Source organism: Dryobates pubescens, chromosome 16 (assembly GCF_014839835.1).
Source record: "Dryobates pubescens isolate bDryPub1 chromosome 16, bDryPub1.pri, whole genome shotgun sequence".
In the NCBI taxonomy this organism is placed as follows: domain Eukaryota; kingdom Metazoa; phylum Chordata; class Aves; order Piciformes; family Picidae; genus Dryobates; species Dryobates pubescens.
Window position 1 is genome coordinate 11,952,766 of NC_071627.1, and position 19,473 is coordinate 11,972,238.

Consider the following 19,473-nt stretch of genomic DNA (forward strand, 5'->3'; position numbering starts at 1 on the left):
CATTGCCTTCTTTCTGTGTCAATTTCTTTCTTTAAAACACAACTAAACCACCCTAATGTGTTGACCAAACATGAGAGTTAGCAAAAGGAGTTTCTCTGTGCACCACAGCAGCCTGCCACTCACAGGGCTCGCTTTCATTAGGTGCACCTCTCCTTACAATTTTGCTGCTCTGAAGTTGCTCAGGACTTGTTCTAAGCTAAACCTCTCTGCAGCAAAATGCTTTTTATCGGCCCAACCTAGTGAACATTGTGTTGTCTTGAAAAGCCTCCGCTCTGTCTAGTCTCATTTATTGCTGATTTTGGTACCTTTAGGAAGGAAGTGAGGGGCAGAAGATAGTAGGGCAAGGAGGGGTCTTCTCAGCTCTCTGAGGAGAATATTCTTAAGATAGTTGTTGGCTTGGACAGGGGAAACTTTGGAAACTCTTAAAGTCTAGAAAGTATGGACTCTAGTTTTATTTGCTCCTACATATAATTTTCTCTGTCACTGATGGATCTCACCACTTCACTACACCTTACACATGACTGGCCCCCTGTATAGCTCTGCTGTAACATGGGTTATTAACTCTGACCTCAGTGGGGTGCACACAGTGTGGTTGTAAAGCCATTTCAGTGGTCAAACTGATGCTCAGCAAGCACCAGTGACAAAGTAAGCAAGCAACCCACCTAGCCTTGATCCTTTTGCAGGTACATTAGGCATGTCAGAGGGACCAAAATTAATTTTGCTACTACATCCTACAATGAAGCAAGTCAGCTTAACTGCCCTGATGTCCTGGGGCAGTCTGGTGTTATTTTACTGGTCTTGCTGTCATCCCACACATCATGCTGGGCAAAGGGCAGCGACTGATAAGCACTGTGAACCCAGAGCAGCCAGGATGATGCATTGCATAACCCTTCCTGTCTCTTTCAGGTGTCTTGTGTCCACCACAAGCTAGATGCACCACTGAATTCAAAATGAGACTTTCATAACCTGGTAGGTGTGGAGTACAGCACAGCTTCTGTGTTTATTGGTGTGTAAAGAAAAGCCCCAATACCTCAAAACACCAGCTGAAAACCAGGCTTTCCCACAAAGGACTGGTGTGTAACATGTAAGCTGCAGGTAAGAACTAAGCCACAGGTAAGCACTACACACAGCTCTGCTTTGCCAAGGGCTCAGCCTTGCACAGGCTCTACAGGGAACAGGAGGCGTTTTGAGCAGCAGCTCACCCTCTGAGAGAGCCTCTAGGCTGATGATTCCTGAGCTGGGAACTGTTTCACCTCCCACTGACCACATCTGCTGCAGAGCTGAGGGAACTTGGCACCATGAATCTGGCCACACCACAGGACAGTTACCCCTAACATTTACTAGTCCATCACAGCGGCAGGTCGTTTGTGCTCTTGGCAGAATGTGAATGCATGGAGGAAAAGACTGGCTTGCTTTTTGAGATAGTTCTGCTTTGTAGTGATGTTCTGGTCCGCTGCAACCTGTCCTTACTGCATGTACTTCCTAAAGCTGCAGCTTCTGGAATGTCTCTCTTTTTAGAACATCTGCACTTACTTAAGCCTTTGTGGATGAATGCTTGTGGATGCGTGTTAGCACAGAAAAGCACAAAGGCTAGCAAGCAGCAGTCAGGGAACACGGGTGACTTGAGGAGCTCTCAAGAGATGCAGATGCTTGGACCTGGTGCAACCCAGAGAATAGAAAGCCTCATAATGCGCTATGGAGAATTGCCCTAGCTAGCACAGGAACAAAAAGCAGTCTAGCCACAGCAACATCAAGCACTTTGAAGATAAACTTATCCAATTTAAAATATGAAGGAGCTGCACTACAGAGGAGAGGTAAACCAGGCTAACACAGCCCATTTGCAGCCCTTCTCTAGAGCCAATATGTGTATGTCTAAGAGTGCAGCAGTGAGTGACAGAGAAATGTCACATTTTAGTCGATCCCAGCATCCCTCTGCTTCCTTCTATGCCCCTCCCCATGTTTCTTCCCTAACTCATGCCCACTTCACCCCAGCATAAGGAGGAGCTGGTCCCGCTGCAGCAGCAGCCAGTCTGAGCTTTGGAGCATGTTATTTTTCATTTTCAGGAGGATGAAGAATTCAGCTCAGCAATCCTATTGTTTCAGAGAATATGGTTTACATTATGATTTCCAAAAGGTATTTGTATATGCAAACACTACCATCTGCTCTAAGGAATACTTTGCATCTTTAAAAGGCCAGTTCCATGTCAAACCTACTGATCAAATTGGTAGCAGAAACCACTCTCATTTGCTTGCCCTATTTAGTGTCAGAACATGCAGCCAGCCAGCAAGGTAGGTCTTTACAAGGAAAGGCTGTTTAGTGCTGGTAATTGGCACAGGTTGTCTCCAAATTCTCACTGACACAACTTTTTTCTTCATTAATGAATAAAAGTTGCTTTAAATTACAACCTGCGTTACACTTGGGATCAGGCAATTAGCTGCTTAATAATCTGAGGTGGTAAACCTGTAATGAATGTGATGCCTTTTCTTTCTTTCTCATTCCCCTTTTGAAATCTGTGTCTTAGCCCTTTTCCTCAAAGTTCCTGTGGTTTGAAACTTTTTAATTGTTTTGCTTCCTTAGCAATTCACTGCAGAATTCAGCATTGAACTGCAAGCTGCTTTGTTGGACACAACAATCTGCATTATGTCTTCTTTTCTTCATCAGATTAGTGCAGGTACTTAAGATTGCAAACAGGGAATACATATTTTTGGAGACATTTGGGTGACCATCCCTGATAGTTGAGCTAAATGAACAGCAGAGTGCAAAAAGAAAGGGGGTTGTCTAATGTCCCCTACAGGGAGATCCTAGATCTTAAGCAGAGGTATGCGTATATTAGCAGCTTTGAAAGAGATTTTCAGATTCAGGGTGTACCAGCACTGTGAGGTTCTGACTTGTGTCTTTACAGGGAAATGGCTTCAGCTGGGTCTGCTGAGCAGCTGCATCTGCTTAGCACTAAACTGGCTGGAGGCATGACCTGAGACCTTGGCCCTGCAAAAGGCCATGAATCCAGAAGTCATCTGGTTTGGATGTTTTCCGGTATGTTGTAGGGGTTTTATTTTCAGTCATGCTGAAGAGTCCCTCCATTTATCCAAACCTCTACCAGCAGAGGGATTTGGATGGAAATGGCCTGTATATGTATCAGTGTTTTTTCAGTTCCACTAAATTACAAAACATGTAGAACTTTCTTAATTTGGTAGTCTTTTCATTGGATTGAGACCTCCAGAAAACAAATTCTTAAACTTCAGAGAACACAGAATTAAAGCTCCACAGGTAGGGTCACACCATGCAGGTGGCTCTTACCACTGCTGTAGGAGGACCCAGTACTCCCACCAGTCCAGAATTTTCAGTTTATCCAGTTTGAGACCTATGCCCACGTGCAGTACCTTGTTTCAGATACAGAAATTGCCTCTGCCCCCCACCCAGTGGTGACAGAAACTTTGGGGTTTATATGATCAGTTCAGATTTTTCCCAGCAACATGCTGCCATGGCTCCACTTCTTGTTCTGGCATTAAACAGGAAAGATTCACTCTAAATTCCAGTTGGGGGAGCTAGGACAGTTCTCAGAGCAATGCTGGCCTTCAGGAGTGTCTAGAACTGGAAGTGAGTCCTGCTTCCCTCAAGAGATACGAGTACCCTCAAGAGGTAAGAGTATTTTATGAACTCTCCATAGGCAGCAGAAACAAGCTGAGCAAATTTTGCTTTCTATCAGAAACTGGTTTCTATCTGCTTTTCTAGATGAGGGTTGTTACAGTCTTCCTGTACATCCACTGTACTGGCAACACTACTTCCTTCAGTGTTGCTGTGTGACAGAAAGCAGGTGAAGCCAAAGGAAAATCCCCCCCAAGTTCCCTCTCACTGCCTGGTTTCCTGGCTGCTTTCTGGGATAGGTAGTTTTTGCTAATGAGACTTTCCATTATAAAGATTCCATTGCTTTGGAAAATATTAACTGTGCTGGGTAGATCAAACAGGCCCTGCAGTTATAGTTAGAATAACCTAAAGATTTAGTTCCCAGTAATAACAGGGCTAAGCCACAGCACTGCCAGAGGCAAAAACTGTATTATTTGAAATGAAACTTCTCATAAATATCCAGCTATAAAGTCATTTTATATCAGCTGCTCTTATATAAACTGGACAAGGCAAACTGTCCTATCCATCAACATTAAGGTTGCCAGGAAAAATCACTGTACTCAGTCTGCAAGTTTCAGAGGCCTTCCTCTCTCTGTTTGGCTTTCCTAGGAATCCCTGTGATTTGCTCTTTCCAAGAACTTTGCTGATAGAGGCAATTAGTAGCACCACCAGTGTCATCTTCAGGTGCAAATAAACTGTCTGCCTCCCATCCGTCTCCTGTCCCTCTCTTTGCTAGGAAATGGGCAGACACACACAGGAACACTTAGCTCTCTGTGGCCACTAATCAGAGCTAGCATCACTTTTCAGTCTGTTGGGTGGAAGCCTACAGCCACCAACAAAGATGATGCTGAAAGGTGAAACAGGAGAAATCTATAGTCACCAATGCTGGAGGTAGGCCCAAGCTGAGTCACCAAAAGCCTAGCCAGAGCCTTACATAAAACCAGCCAACTTACAGGCGGGAGCCAGACATTTAATTGTGTTTTCATTTTTGGTAAATGATGTGTAACACCTTAAAAAAAAAAAAAAAGCCCAAATTAATGACTCTCCATTTTAACTTTACAAACAAAATAATTAAAATATATGCTATTAAAATATGCACAATTTATAATTTAATTACACAGCCTTACAGTCTAATAGCCCCACTGTATTTTGCATATTAGTGAACAATGGCTATCTTAAAGCTCACAGCAGAATCATTTACTTGATGCTCAAGAATAAGTTAATTACGGATCTCCTGCCTCTGAGTAATGGATTTAATAATCATGTTACAGTAGAATTAACTTATACCTCATGTGCTAACACACTGATGATGAGATTCATGAAAGCAATGTGTCAGCAGATGGGACTGGCACCAAAAAGGGCAATGTTTGGAGATCCCAGGACTGCCAGTACCTTATCGTCGCCAGTCAGCAGTTCCTTCAGGAACCCACAAATGGCATTTTTGCCTCATCTGTCATTAGTCCCCACTGCTTGTCATTTGTTTCTTCAAAACCAAATACTGTCTTTAGGTCAGCTGAGCACCTCAACTGAAGGTTGGTTCTAGATACTGTGAGGGGAAAATTCATCCTAGGAGACCGGTATAGGTAAAGCATATACCAAACAGGCACAGGCACCTGCAGTCTGCCATCACCCAGTACAACAGGCTATGCAGTAATTGTCTTTAATGCCTCTTTTGTGCACATAATACAAGTATCATGTTTCTTGGACAGAAATACCTTGAGTCAGCCCAGATTTACTCCTCTTAAAGGACCTGTAGGACCAGTACTTAATACAGCCTAAGAGACAGAAGCTATAGCTTCCAAACTTGACTTCAGCTGTTCAAGAGGAGGCATTGCAGGACATAGAAGGCAGAAGGGACACTTTGAAGTTTTTTGTGTTTTGCCTTACAGGGCTTCTGTGCCTGTCTGTTTAAGAATCAGATCTGCATGTCCATGAAGAGACAGGTTCAGAAACTTTTACTCCTGTAAAATGCACATCCACACAGATAAAAACAGAATAAAGAGCTGAACCATGTCTTGTCTGAAGGAGCAGCATCTCAGGAATCACTAGCAATAGGATTTCAAATTGCATCAGCCACGTTCCTTATCTATTACTATGCAAAGCAGAACCATGCAGTACAAGTCAGCATCTTAGCATAACAGTGGGCCCCAAGAAGAAGGCAGGAAATGAATACAATTTCCTTAACAATTCACTTACAGGAATTATTGCACAAGACATCCATGTCCTGGTGGAAGATGCAGTCTGAGGCTGCAGGAAGTGCCAGGCCATTTTTATAGACTCATAGAATCATTAAGGTTGGAAAAGACCTTTAAGATCATTGAGTCCCACTGTAACCCAACTACCATGACCACTAAACTATATATACTGAAGCACCACATCTACAGGCTTCTTGAATGCCTCCAGGGATAGTGACTCCACTATCTCCCTGGGTAGCCTGTTCCAATGCCTCACCACTCTCTCAGTAAAGAAGTTTTTCCTAATGTCCAATCTAAACCTCCCCTGGCACAACTTAAACCCATTTCCTCTTGTCCTATAGTTACCTGGGAGAAGAGATCACATCCCCTCGCTGCCCATCATCAATCTTGGGTACTAGCCCTTTCCAGGCAATGGTGATAGAACTCCTTGTGCTGATCACACCATATGGAAATAGCAAAAAAATAGCTTTGGAAATTGCTGCACAGCCAGCACCAGCCTGCCTGCTGAGCCTGAGGTGCACTAATGCTGTTCAACCTGCCTGCTAAAGAAATGATTCACCAAAACATTCGTTCACAGATGATGGTAGAAAGCTCCCCTCAAATTTCCTCAGTGCAAGGACAGAGGAGGTACTTTCTCATGTACTTCTGTTTTACAGCCCTCAAGTCACATGTTTCCTGGAAGACAACAAGCAAAGCTCAGCCTTAGCAGGGGCAGAGCTACCCTGCAACCCTTCCTTGCTTCAGCTCCACTTTGTATATATATGGTTTCCCCACTGTAAGCCTTTTTCTTTCCCTTTTTTTTTTTTAACTTTATATGAGCCCAGCAAATCCTTGTCTTCTACAGCTGCAGGCACAAATAATAGACAAGACAGTGATGAGTAGACTCTGTAATGCAAAACTAAGTGTCCAATTAGAATTTGATGAGGAAGTGTGAAATAAAACACATTAAACAGAATAAGAAGGTGAGACAAGAAATCAATTTCCCATTAAATTCAGTGGTTACTTTTGATCCAGCTCTCAATGTTAAAAGCATCAACTACACACATAATTTACTCCTTCACAGCCTGGTTCTGTGTTGAAAGCAAAACCAGGCTTTACAGAGTATGATTTAGCCCAGCCAGCATGTGGACATAAGCCCTGTAGGTCTCCCCAGGTTGGCTGAAAGAGGTGCTCTAACAACGTAATGCAAAACAAGTGCATGATATGCAGCTTGGAAGAGGAAGTGCTTTTGAAGCAGCCTGCTACCTCACTTAAAGCAAGAGGTAATCTCAGTTGGTGCAGAAGGTATGAAGCTGAACTTGGGAAAAGATGGGATATAAAGATGGCTGGGATGGAAAGTAAACATACATCCCCAGAAGATTTGGCTATATGGATGTGACCACAGGATGTAAGGCTGGTACAACAAAACGCATCCTTCACTGAGCTTAGGTAAGCAGCTACGCACCATGACCATAAAGAGCAGAAAAAGCCATTTGTGAATGGTTTCAGGACAAGTAGGCACAAGCATGATTTCTCTTTTATTTCATCTTGCTAACAGTGTTTCAAATGTATGTCTTGAAAATGTGATGCTGGCAGAGTTATTTTAAGCTGACACACAAAGATGTTTCATTTGCAGGGAGTGGTGATCTTTGACCCATGCTATTGAGCCATAATTGCAGGGTCTCTAAGTCCATTATGCTTCAATTCTACCTACAGCAGACAGTCAGATGCACTCCTGCTGAGCTGCACATGGTTTGAACAGTGGTCACAGCAGCCTATAGTCTATAGACAAGAAATCTCAGTACTACAAGGCATGGGAGTTTTCTGGTATGACATAGGATGAGGGAGCATGTCTAAATCCTGAGATGTATGGGGAAAAGTGCAACACCTGGTGAGAAATGACCCTGCAAATCCATCTCCCAGAAATGGCAGGAATTTATGCACAGAAAAAGCAGGAAAAGAAATCAGAGTTACCTCTTTTCTCCTCCTTCATACTCACAGTGTAACTTAAGAAATGAGGGCAGAAATTAAAAGATGAGTGATGATGGATACTTCAGAAAACTTCCTTCTGGGGTGGCTGAGGATGCTGTGGTGGCTTGCTCATGTTTATGTTCTAAACCTCTTGCACTTTGTTCTTACAGCCAAATGTGCACCACATTATTTTGGGTTGCAAACCACAGCCATCCATAAACACTGAAAAGAAGCTGAACCTAGAGAGAACAATGAGTTCTTTAATGGGTCTGGTCACATCTCATCTTAAATCCAGGAGCTTAAAAGTCAGTTCCAGTTGTCTTGGATTGTCCTTTGCTTGTAAAGAACCTGTAAGTAAATTGCTCATTTGGAAGCCCCTAACTGTGATCATTAATGGAAGAAATTTGGTGTTAAAACTTATTCCAGTCTCAAGAGCACTCAGCTCTAGGGTGCTAGTATCTTTGGTGTTATTTTGTACCCACATTTATCTTTCTGTGACTGTCCCTTTCAACTGATGAGAATTGGGGAGGGGGGAAGGGGAACACGTGGACGTGTTCATAGCAATTAATTTCTTCATTTCGTACTAATTTACCCTCTTCCCGTTTCCACAATAGCTGCAAAAGAATGTTGCAGTAGAGCAATGCCTTACAAATTTGGCTGAAGGAGACACTGAGCAAAGAGCTTTTCAGAGAGCTTCAACTGAGCTGTCAGAAGGGGCAGTTTGGTTTCTGCGCAGGCAATACTCACATTCCAAACTGCAGCAGAGAAAAGCCGGTGGGTTTGTGTCCATATTTATTATCAGTTCCAGATTAGGAATCTGATGCTAATTTCTTTTTAAAGCCTGTGTTTGCAGCAGAATTTCTGCTCTAAAACAAAAAAAAAGGGATTGTGATGTTTTCCTCTCACTAGCTCACGCTACTTTTTTTCCTTTTCCCCCTTCTGGCTTTACTCCAAGGACCTTTTCTGCTTGTTCATTACATTTGCAAGATGAAGCACCCGATGGTCACAGCAGTGCTGGTAGCACTGGTGCAGGTTTCTCAGAGTTTCCCTGCCTTGTACCACCGAGGGTGGTGGAGGCTGTTAAAAGAAGGAGAGAGTTGTGGAAAATGTGACTTGGCACTTTGCTCTGAGCCTAAAGATTGCCTTGCTGGGACTGTACTGGACCGCTGCGGCTGCTGTTCTGAGTGTGGAAACGTGGAAGGTCAGATCTGCGACTTGGACCAGGGCAATCATTTTTATGGGCAGTGTGGGGACAACCTCGAGTGCAGGCTGGATGCTGATGAAGCAAAGTTTGGAGAAGTCCCTGAACCCCAGTGTGTGTGCAAGTATCAAGAGAGTATCTGTGGATCTGATGGGAAAACCTATGAGAACATCTGTCAATTCAGCAAGGTTTATGCTGAGAAGAGGAACATCAGCATGAAGCATAAAGGACCATGTGAATCAGGTAACCTCCAAACTGGAGAAAAATCTGAGTCTTATTTTCTGATGTGTCACCAGATGCTTTAGTCTAACTTCATTGAACTAATGCTGCATTTCTGTTATAATTACCATTATTCTGTTCTAATACTGCTTTGCATTAAACATTGTTTGGCAGCTGGTACTTAATCTTGTATGTTCTAAGCCTCTATATTAGACTAGTGGATTACATCACGTGGTGACTAATGAGCCACAGATCCACAGACTGCTCTGAATAAGCAGAGAAAGAGGTATTTTACTGTAGGTGTACTGGGGAAAGGTAAGCAGACAGGGTAGTCTGGGCAAATAACCACTATTGTATGAGGGCTGAGCTGATATTTAAGTGATGATAGCAAGGCAGATCTCAGTCATAAATCTGTAGATGTACACATGTATATAGATGTGTGTGCATGTGCCTGTCCACCACTCTGTGTATATGGTAAGCAGTGAAGTAGAGGCAACAGAAGACAAGGCTTAATTAACAGGTTTGCTCTGTTCACAAAGAAGACCGTCATAAAATTTAGCTACCCCATGAAAGAGAAATCTAAATACTAGACCAAAATCCAATGAAAACAATTTCCCTAAGGAACACTCAGGTTGCATGCAGTCTTCTGGGGAAGGATTCTCAGCAGGTTTGTGCAGGGGAATCCTGTCTCCTGCTTGTGTGCTCTTCTCATTCTTCACAGCATTACAAGGCTTTACTCCTGGGCATCTTGCATCTCAGTCACATGAACACAAAGTGAAAATGGAAAAGTGAACAGGCCTTTGTTTTCTGAATGAGAAGCTTTGTGGGTTTTTTTTAAGTTAATGAAATCTTTTCTCAAATGAAGTAAGTGTTCTCGGGGCCACAAATGGGTCACAGTTGTGAGGATCTAAAATTGCATCTCTGGCAAAAGGTCCACATATGAGAATAACTTAGGTACTTTTTACCCACTCCTCACCTCTGCTGCCTCCAGTTTAGGCTGCATGCTGTGCTTTCCTATTGAATGAACACCAGGTATTGAACACTTAAAAGGAAACGTGATGAACAGCTAATACCAGCTTTCTTCTTTCTCTAGTTCATAGATTCATAGAATGGTTTAGGTTGGAAGAGACCTTAAAGATCATCTAGTTCCAACCTCCCTGCCATGAAATGGGACATCTTCCCCTAGAAGAAGTAGCTCAAGGCCTCATACAACCTGGCCTTGAACACCTTCAGGGGGAGGTCATTCACAATCTCCCTGGGTAACCTGTTTCAGTGTCTCATCATCCTCACTATAAAGAATTTCTTCCTAATCTCCAGTCTCAATCCCCCCTCTTCTAGTTTAATCCATTCCCTCTCATCCCATCACTACAAGCCCTTGTAAAAAGTCCCTCCCCAGCTCTCCTGTAGCCCCCTTCAGGCTGCCATAAGGTCTCCCCAGAGCTGCCTTTTCTCTAGGCTGAACATTTGCAAGAGAACGATCCATTAAAGAATCCCTTATCTGCCATTAGGGTATTAAGCTGGGAAATGAGACTTGTCAGTAGAGAGACACTCGGGAAACTCAATGTGTAGCAGCCCACAGCAAGACTGAAAGCCTGTCAGCCCTCAGGCAGCTGTTCCATCTGATATTAAACAGCACTAGTTCTTGCAGCACAAGCCCTTTGGGAAGACTGCAGTTACAAGTGCTGCTCTAGTAGCACCTGCTGGTAACTTTGCAGCAGAGGTATTCAGGTATTCAGGAATACAGGCTTAAAGCAATGGTCTGCTCTAATTAATTAAGCACAACCAACCACGTACAAAAAGGTCTAATTAGGAAGTACTACTACTTTTAATTGCTGGTGTTGACATCCACCAGGCCTTGCAGCACCCCTGAGGTGTGCAGAAGGAATGAGTTCAGCTGCTATGCATGAAATCTTCACACTCAGTGCATCCCCACAGCTTCCCTGGGTCCCCAGAAAGGCTGGACCCTCTCTCCAGGAATGCAGAGACATGTCCTAGGATGGCTCAGCACGCTGGATTGAACAGAAGCCTGAGGGGAAAGTTCACAGCTATGTCAGTGCTGTATGAAGTTTAGTTAAGGAAAATGGGAGCCTGTGTCCTTGGCTCTTGCTGAGGAAAGCATCCAGCTGGTGTATGCACCCAGCTGCAGCAGAGCACTGGAGCCTGAGGTGGGTGCTGGACTCACAGCGAGGGGAGCACAAGCACCCCTTTTCTCAGCCTTTCTGAGCAGCAGGTGACCATGCTTCATTTGCAGATGGTGGTTTAGACCCTGGAAGGAGCCCAGACATTTCACCAAGCAGCAGGGCATAGAGATGCTGCCATCAGGGCACCATGCCTCAGTCCCTGTTAGAGTTTTGCTACTAAGCCCCCTTTGTGCCACGGCAGCTATCTGAAGCAGCCCAGTGGGCATGTGAATGTGCACCATGATTTAGACTGTTTTTTCACGGCTGCAACTGCTGACAAAAGCAACAGGGAGTCTTGGCTCTAAGAGCAGCAACCTCGCTGCTGCACTCCCTTTCTGCTGACTCCAATTTGCATGAGAAACAAACAGTGAACACTGTGAGGTTTTGGTCCCAAGCTATAAATATAACCTTCACTCAGCTCAAAGTACTTTGTTTTGTTATTTCTCCTTCAAAGCATCTGCTGTTTCCTATTGATGCCAAATGGATTAATTGTATACAGCACCCAATGAATAAATAAATAACAATAAACCCCTTTCATCAGAAGAGCATAGCCTTTTATCTTTCATCTAGCACCAGAAAAAGAGAAGAAAAAGGCCTGGCTCCCTAAATAAGCACTGAAAAAGCTTTTATTTTCTGAAAGCTAGTTTTGATCAGTTTATCTAATAATTTACCAAGGTTACTAAGTACATTGATTATATACTGATTCTCCACACTTAGTCCACCCCCATTCCCATTCAGACCCCTGTTGCTGATGATTTAAGGAAGTAACAGAACAACCCAGCAGTGATTCTCTTCATATTTTAGCTATGTCACATTATTTTAAATGTAAATTTTGAAGTGAAAAAAATAAATAAATAAAGAAGCTATGACATTTTCTACTGTTTTCTTCAAATCAGACATAGCTTAGCAAAAATTATTTAAGGGGAAAAAATATTATCTAATTCATTAGTTTGGAGTGATACTGTGTTACTTTTGATTGTGAATGGTGAAGCAGTATTTTGACTTTTCTTGGCTCCTGGCTTCTGTGAAACATGAGGATAATTCATAACTGGGACTGTAAAAGGAAAGGAGCATCTACTGCACATTCACCTATGGACAGTGAGACATCAAAATGCTTTCTAAAGCTGTCAAGAAAAATGTGTCTACTTGAGGAATCAAAATCACAGCTTATCCTACCAGTGAAGGTCTGTTCGTAAGGACACAGTTGTGCAAAACAAGTTCACACAGATAGGCATGGGAGAATTTGGCTGAACACTTGAAAATGAAGTTTGTAAATGTCTGTTACTATCACACATAATTGGTTGAGTTTTCTGTTAAAACACAGGAAAATGTATTTAAATCATATCTGAATGCATCAGGCGCTAGTTTATTTTTGTGTTTCCAAATCCCCGGACTGGCTCCCTCTCGTGGTTAGCATCAGCTTTTGCTTTGGGAGAAAGTGGGAAAAGACAATTCAAAGGCAATAAATAAATAGTAGAGGGGAATGAGGGTAAGAGAACAATAGGAACCAAGCAACTGGAAATCATAACACAAAACATTGTGAAACTCAGTGGATTTCCATCACTTTCATTATTCACCTCATACCAGGAACATCAGATGAAACTGATATTGCTGTTATTGAGGATAAATACGAAACATGTTAATGCAGCTGTTCTGGAACCTGCTGCCAAGAGTTCCATGGGTATGAGACAGGGACAAGATTTAAGAGAATGATGTCCTCAGAAAACACAATTCTGACAAGCAGGCAATCTCAGCTTTCAAGCTGCCCAAAATGTAACAGAGATTAAGAATGATCATACACATCCAAGTTACTCTCTGATTGTTTGCTGCAAAATTTCGTGTGCCTTGCTCTGAAGGTCCAGTCAAGTACTGGGTGCTAATCTGGGGGGCTTGAGTCTAGTCCATGGCTAATGGGCCACAAATTAAACTTTACATTTCAGCCAAAGCCTCACCATAATGCACTGGGAGAGGGATAGGTGGGTCCTTCAAAATTAACATTCTTAAAGAGCCTGTTCAGCCTTTAATGGGATGCAAGGTGTTCTGAACTTTAAAAGCTGCCTGGAGTCACGTGGCTCTTCAGAATTTGTGAGATGGCAAAAGGCAGATTACTTTTCCCATGTAAAACAGGGATTAGTGTGACATGCTGTTGTGCTTGTGTTGATCTTTGCTCGTTCTCTTCTAAAGCAGTGCTCTGTTGGTTCTTTGCAGCTCCTGTTATTTCTGTGCCACCTCAGGATGCCCAGAATTTCACAGGCAATGATGTCATTTTTGGCTGTGAGGTGTCAGCTTATCCTATGCCACAGTTGGAATGGAAAAAAAGGGGGAGTAAAATGTTCCTGCCAGGAGACGACGCCCACATCTCTGTACAGGTAAAACTCGATTTTTTTCCATGCCATTTGGTTTGGGAGGAGCCAGGGGGATTAATCAATTAATTCCTCCTACAGAACTGTGTTGCAATAAATAGATTCCCAATAGGGGCTTCACTGGCTATCTAAAGAATGATGATTTCAGTCAGCGCAGGGATCATTGCTTCGGCAGTCCAAGTAGATGGGGTATCCATCTGGCTCCCTTCAGGGAAATAAAAGATGGAAGATTATCCTTATGCAGTAAGAATCTTGACAATCTCAATGAGCATGTAAATGGAACTGTTTTGGCTGCTACCTAAAAGAAGGCACATTCTGGGAAAGATGGCTGTTGGCAATGCTTTTGCTCTTGATGCAGAAGAACAATTCTGGCAGGTATCTAAACTTCTCCTTTGCAAGCTGCTGTTTCTGGAGACCTGCCATTTGGGTTCAGTCCCTGAGGTGTTCAAAAGGAAAGCAAAGAAACTTGTTTTATGGAGGACACTGTTTTAATCTGAGGGGAAGAGTAAAACAGCATTAGTACACGCTTCAGGTAAGTCTACCTGAATGTTTTAGCTAAAATTAAATCACTCAGAGTGCTAATTGTTTGAAATAGAAATAATATTCTGGGAAAACAATCTAACAGAGCCAGATGCAGGGGCTGACTGCATCAAGGCTGAAGCCTGCATCTGCAGACCTACTCCCAGGGACAGAGGCTGTGCAGAGAACTGCATGGCAGATCCAGATTTCTGGATACACAGAAGCCATAAGATCCAATGGGCATGACACACAACATGAACACAAAGGCAGACAGGAAAATCACAGGAAAAGCTAATTAAAGTTCCAAAAAGTACTAAAAGTCTAAGTTATTTAGAAATGTTTCCAGAGGGAGCATGAACACAAGTGGGATTTAAAGGTTGCTCAGAAAAAATGGTGCAAAGAGCCATGGAAAGGCTGGTCACCCATGCCTGCTAACCCATCTCATTAATAGGCTCAGTTAACATCTGTTAATGGGGTTGTGTTATTTGTTTCAAAAACAAAGCTCAGCCCTTTAAGAGGCTTGAGTTGAGACTGATTATCATGAAGGCCACATCAAGTCTGATCTTGAATGTCTCCAAGGACAGGGCTTCAGCCACATCCCTGCATGCTGAGTGTCAGCTTGGTCAGACTCTTCAGCCCTCAACAGCTCACCCAGACACACCTGCCACTCTCATCTTGAAGAAATGCCTGATCTTGAGAATAGCTGGTAATGCTTTTAAGCAGCAGCAAGAAGTGATGCTGGGACAAGAGGTGGGAGAAGGAACAGAAATTAGAACCCTATGAAGGGTGATGAAGTTTAAAGAGCAGAGATGGGAAAGCATGATCTCACAGGCACTGAACAGTAAGAAGTTAGAACACAGGGCAGCAGAAACAAACAGATTTGAAGTATAATAGCAGTAAACAAAAAGCAAAAGCTGGTACAATGTTTAATCCATCCAGTTGTTTTGACAAATATCATGGTGTCTCCTAGCTACTTAATTTCAACTATTTTTTTTCTCTTCTCAAAGTCAAGAGGTGGGCCTCAGAAGTATGGTGTGACAGGATGGCTGCAGATTCAAGGCCTCAAAAAATCAGATGAAGGTGTTTACATCTGCCACACCAAAAACAAGCATGGTGCAACTTATGCCTCTGCAAGACTGAAAGTCATTGACGGTATCTGATTCTTTTAATTGGGATGTAAAGAACATAAAAATGCATACAAACAGGCTGCAAAGGATGGGTTTGTCAGAATGCACATGAAGGGTATCACCAAATCACAGAATGTTAGGGGTTGGAAGGGACTTTGAAAGATTGAGTCCAACACCCCTGCCACAGTAGGATCACCTAGGGTACATCACACAGGAATGCATCCAGGCAGGTTTTGAATGTCTCCAGACAAGGAGACTCCACAACCTCTCTGGGCAGCCTGTTCCAGGGCTCTGTCACCCTCACAGTGAAGAAGTTTTTCCTTATGTTCATGTGGAACTCCTCTGCTCTAGCTTGCACCTATTGCCATTTGTCCTATCATTGGACATCACTGAGAAGAGCCTGGCTTCATCCTCCCAACACTGCCCTTCACATCTTTATAAACATGAATGAGGTCACCCCTCAGACTCCTCTTCTCCAAGCTACAGAGACCCAGCTCCCTCAGCCTTTCCTCATAAGGGAGATGTTCCACTCTCTTCATTATCTTTGTGGCTTTGCACTGGACTCTTTCAAGCAGTTCCCTGAGGTCCTTCTTGAACTGAGGGGCCCAGAATTGGACACAGTATTTCAGAGGGAGTCTCACAAGAGCAGAGTAGAGGGGGAGAAGAACCTCTCTCAACCTATTAGCCACACATAAAGATGTCTATATTTTGACTTATCTGTGTGCTTTTCTTTTACTTTATCCCTCACTGGGTTAATACTGTCATATTTTGTTGCAAGTTATATCACCTTTCAGAAAGCAGAAAGCTGTGGATTACAGCCATACAGCTGAGCCACATTATCCCACTCTCCTGATCCTGCAGAAGTCCTTTGATGTTAGTAGGAATACTGCACCCAGAACAAGAGCATGTAGCTGATAGTCTTTGAACCATGGCAGCTCTGCTTAGTTGTTTATTTTTTTCAAAATTAGGAAGGAAACAGTTGTTGCTCCTTAATGAGTGTTTGGAAATACGTAAGAAATAGCTTTACTATTGTTTTGCATTGGGCCCAGTCCTGCAGAAAAACATCCTTCTTCCTCCAGGGAGAAGTGGCTTTCCGGGCAAGTGCTGGATAACAATGCATTGTCTTCTATGTGACTCCTGGTCCAGAGGAGTTTGTCACTGGTCTAGCTTGTCACTGACCTTCTTTCTGCCAAGGGGTTTTCAGTGCTTCACTGGCTCTAGTCATACCATCAGATGCAGATGTGCTGCAGAGGACTGAACTCACAAACTGACAGTATTGGGAATTAGATGTATTTTCTAAAATGTGCATTGATATAGAAATCTGCTCATATATTGTGAGCTTCAGTAGTACGAGTCAAGACATGGGATAAAACCTCTCCCCTTCTAACAAGGTTTAACAAGATTCAGAAACACTGAGCTTGCTGTACAGATCCAAACCCCTACCTTCCTCTTTGTTCCTATCTACAACTAATTTAATCTGGATTCAATTATGTCTTGCAGGCTCATCTCCTGCATTTGCATTTACTGAAGGTAGTAGAAGTGCAAGCTACAGTGTTGAATATGGGGAATATTATGACCATTCTGATGATGAAGATGAGGAAGAAAATGAATCTGGGGACTATGAAAACTGAGCCAACTCTGAATAATAAGTTTTATGAATCTGTTGTTCAATACCTTTTACACTGCTCTGTTTACTAGAAGTCTCTATGCTGTCAATGGCTCCTCTGATAACACACATTCACTTGTGCATCCACCTTCCTGCAGTTCAACTTTGGCTGAAGTTTATCACGCTACTTACTAGAAATACAGACAGTTGTAAATCTATATATTCAGATACATTCAGACTCTTAAATAAAATGTTAAACATCCACCTGTCTGCCAAGTGTACTGAAGGGATCAAATTTTAGAGCAATTTTAAAAATGTAAATTATGTCATAATTTCTTTCAACCAGTCCAATTTGTCTAGCAAAAATGTCCACAGCTAGAGAACATTTTTACTTTGTGTCCATTTCCTTTTTTCTATAATGTGCTCAGAAATATCAAGAGATTGTTCACATGGCAACAAACCTAAGCATGAAGGTTGCAAACCAGTTTTAATCTCCTTAGTTCTTGTTTTCTCATAAGTTTCTGCAAGATTTTCCTTCACGTTTGAAATTTTCCACGGTTAGTCTTATCAAGGGCAGATCTGTCTTTGAGGTGTTATTTTGTTTACTTTGAATAGATACCTGAATCAATTGCAGTCTAAAGCAAGTAAATGCTGTTTTCCCAGCAATACCCTGCACAACCAAGTCAGTATTTGTTCTTACCTTGGACTGTTCAAGACTTTTTCCTATCTCTGGTCCATCTGCATGGTGTCCAACTAAAGTACGTTCAGCATTGCTACACTTCTAGAAATGGCAGGGAGAAAAAGAGTCATCAGTTTTGTTCTGAAAACCACTAGAATACAGAGTTTTCAAATGGTTTCACCCACCAGACAGCAAATGAAAGGCAATTCAAAACCACAAGGCTTCAAAGTGTGATCAACCTGACAATTTTCTTCAGTTGCTTTTGTTAATGAATTACACAAAGGGCTCCAAGTTACTGTATGATGGAAGACACTAAACTATGACAAGCACTTTTGGGAAGCAGTTACACCTATTGGCTCCCTGAGGAAAGATGAATAGCAGTAAAAATTAGCACTAAATAGCTAAAAAATAGCACTAAAGCCTAAGGAAGCAAAGTTTAGGCATCTGCATGTAAAGCCTCAGGATTTTCAGTCTTCTTTACCCAATGCACAAATCCATGTAGTGATTACTGCACACACTGAGGTAATTTGAACTTAAGTGAATGGTGATAGGGAAGCTTTAAGGGCAATCTTACTGTACGCACACATACACTGCATAGATTTTGTAATGTACATAGAGTGCCCCCCAAATCCTTCCTTTAAGGAGCTGCTTTGTGCTTTTTTGCCATTAGGAAGACTTTTCCTTTCAATTTGAATTACACAAAGAGACTGTGTTTGCCCTGAGGTATTATTGATCTTCGTCCAGTCAGCAAACAAGCAAAGAATAATTTATTTTGGTTCAGATTTCCTGGAGTATTGTTAAGTTGCGAGCAGAAAGCATGCCATTGTGTCATTGAAAAGATTAATTAGTTTTAATTAGCTGTATGAAATGGCTTCATATTCAACTACTGATTTTGTTGTTATGGTCTCTTCCTGGTCTTCTTAGTGATATGTCTAATAATTATTTGAGCTTATCCACTATATATTAACTTGAACATAAAATTATCTGGTAGAAATTACTGATTTTTTTTTTTCCTAAGTGGGTGGGTTTTTATGGAACTATTTAATCTGCAGACATATATTCAAGATCAACTGTGATCTGCATTGCAAATGAATTAATTAGATTACTAAAGCAATCACTAAATTGTGGCAATATATATACTGGCATAGACTAGTACGTGGCAGAGAAAATAATCTGGAAATCATTAGCCAGAGAAATAAATTAGAATTCTTCAGGGCCTTTTGTTGTTGTTAATGTAAAATGAAAAAGGGGGGGGAAGAATGTTTGGATGAGAAAAAGTGGAGCTTAAATACCAGTCTGTGAGTGTTCAGCCTGATGGACTCTGTCTATTAAAAAAATAAAAAATAAAATAACCTTATCAGAACAAAGGGCTCAAAAATAAATATACTGCATTTGTCTCTATATGTATTTTATAACTTCTTGTAAATTATCAGCTCTTCCCTTCAGTAAGAAAACAGCATTTTAGCAAAAATTCTGATGTGATGCAAAACCAGAAGGAACACTGATACCTTGAATGTCCCTTGAATGTCTGCTGGTTCTTTATTATTTTTTTGGGGGCGGGAGGGAACAGGACAGAAATGGATGGTTTTGTTTATATAATTTAATCAAATTACATAGAACTAAAAAGCATGGAGAAGACTCAGCCCTCTCTAAGCACTGTGTGGCAAATGAATGGATCTAATTGTGTATGCATTGCCTGTAGCAACAGATCTATTCACCTAATCCAAAGTAACAGCAAAGTCAGGAAGTTGGTTTTATTCCACTTAGCAGAAAATGAGACAGACTTGAGCTGGAATGTATATATGAACA

At 42.1% G+C, this 19,473-nt stretch overlaps 1 protein-coding gene across 1 annotated transcript; it reads left to right on the plus strand.

Moving 5' to 3' along the window:
* Positions 1 to 8,342: 8,342 nt before the first annotated feature.
* Positions 8,343 to 18,046, plus strand: LOC104304953 (kazal-type serine protease inhibitor domain-containing protein 1). The gene is made up of 5 exons (XM_054168549.1): positions 8,343 to 8,544; positions 8,726 to 9,214; positions 13,579 to 13,739; positions 15,260 to 15,404; positions 16,880 to 18,046. Exons 2-5 carry the CDS (start codon positions 8,758 to 8,760, stop codon positions 17,008 to 17,010), a joined length of 894 nt encoding a protein of 297 aa, XP_054024524.1. The 5' UTR covers positions 8,343 to 8,544; positions 8,726 to 8,757; the 3' UTR covers positions 17,011 to 18,046.
* The last annotated feature ends 1,427 nt before the right edge of the window (positions 18,047 to 19,473 follow it).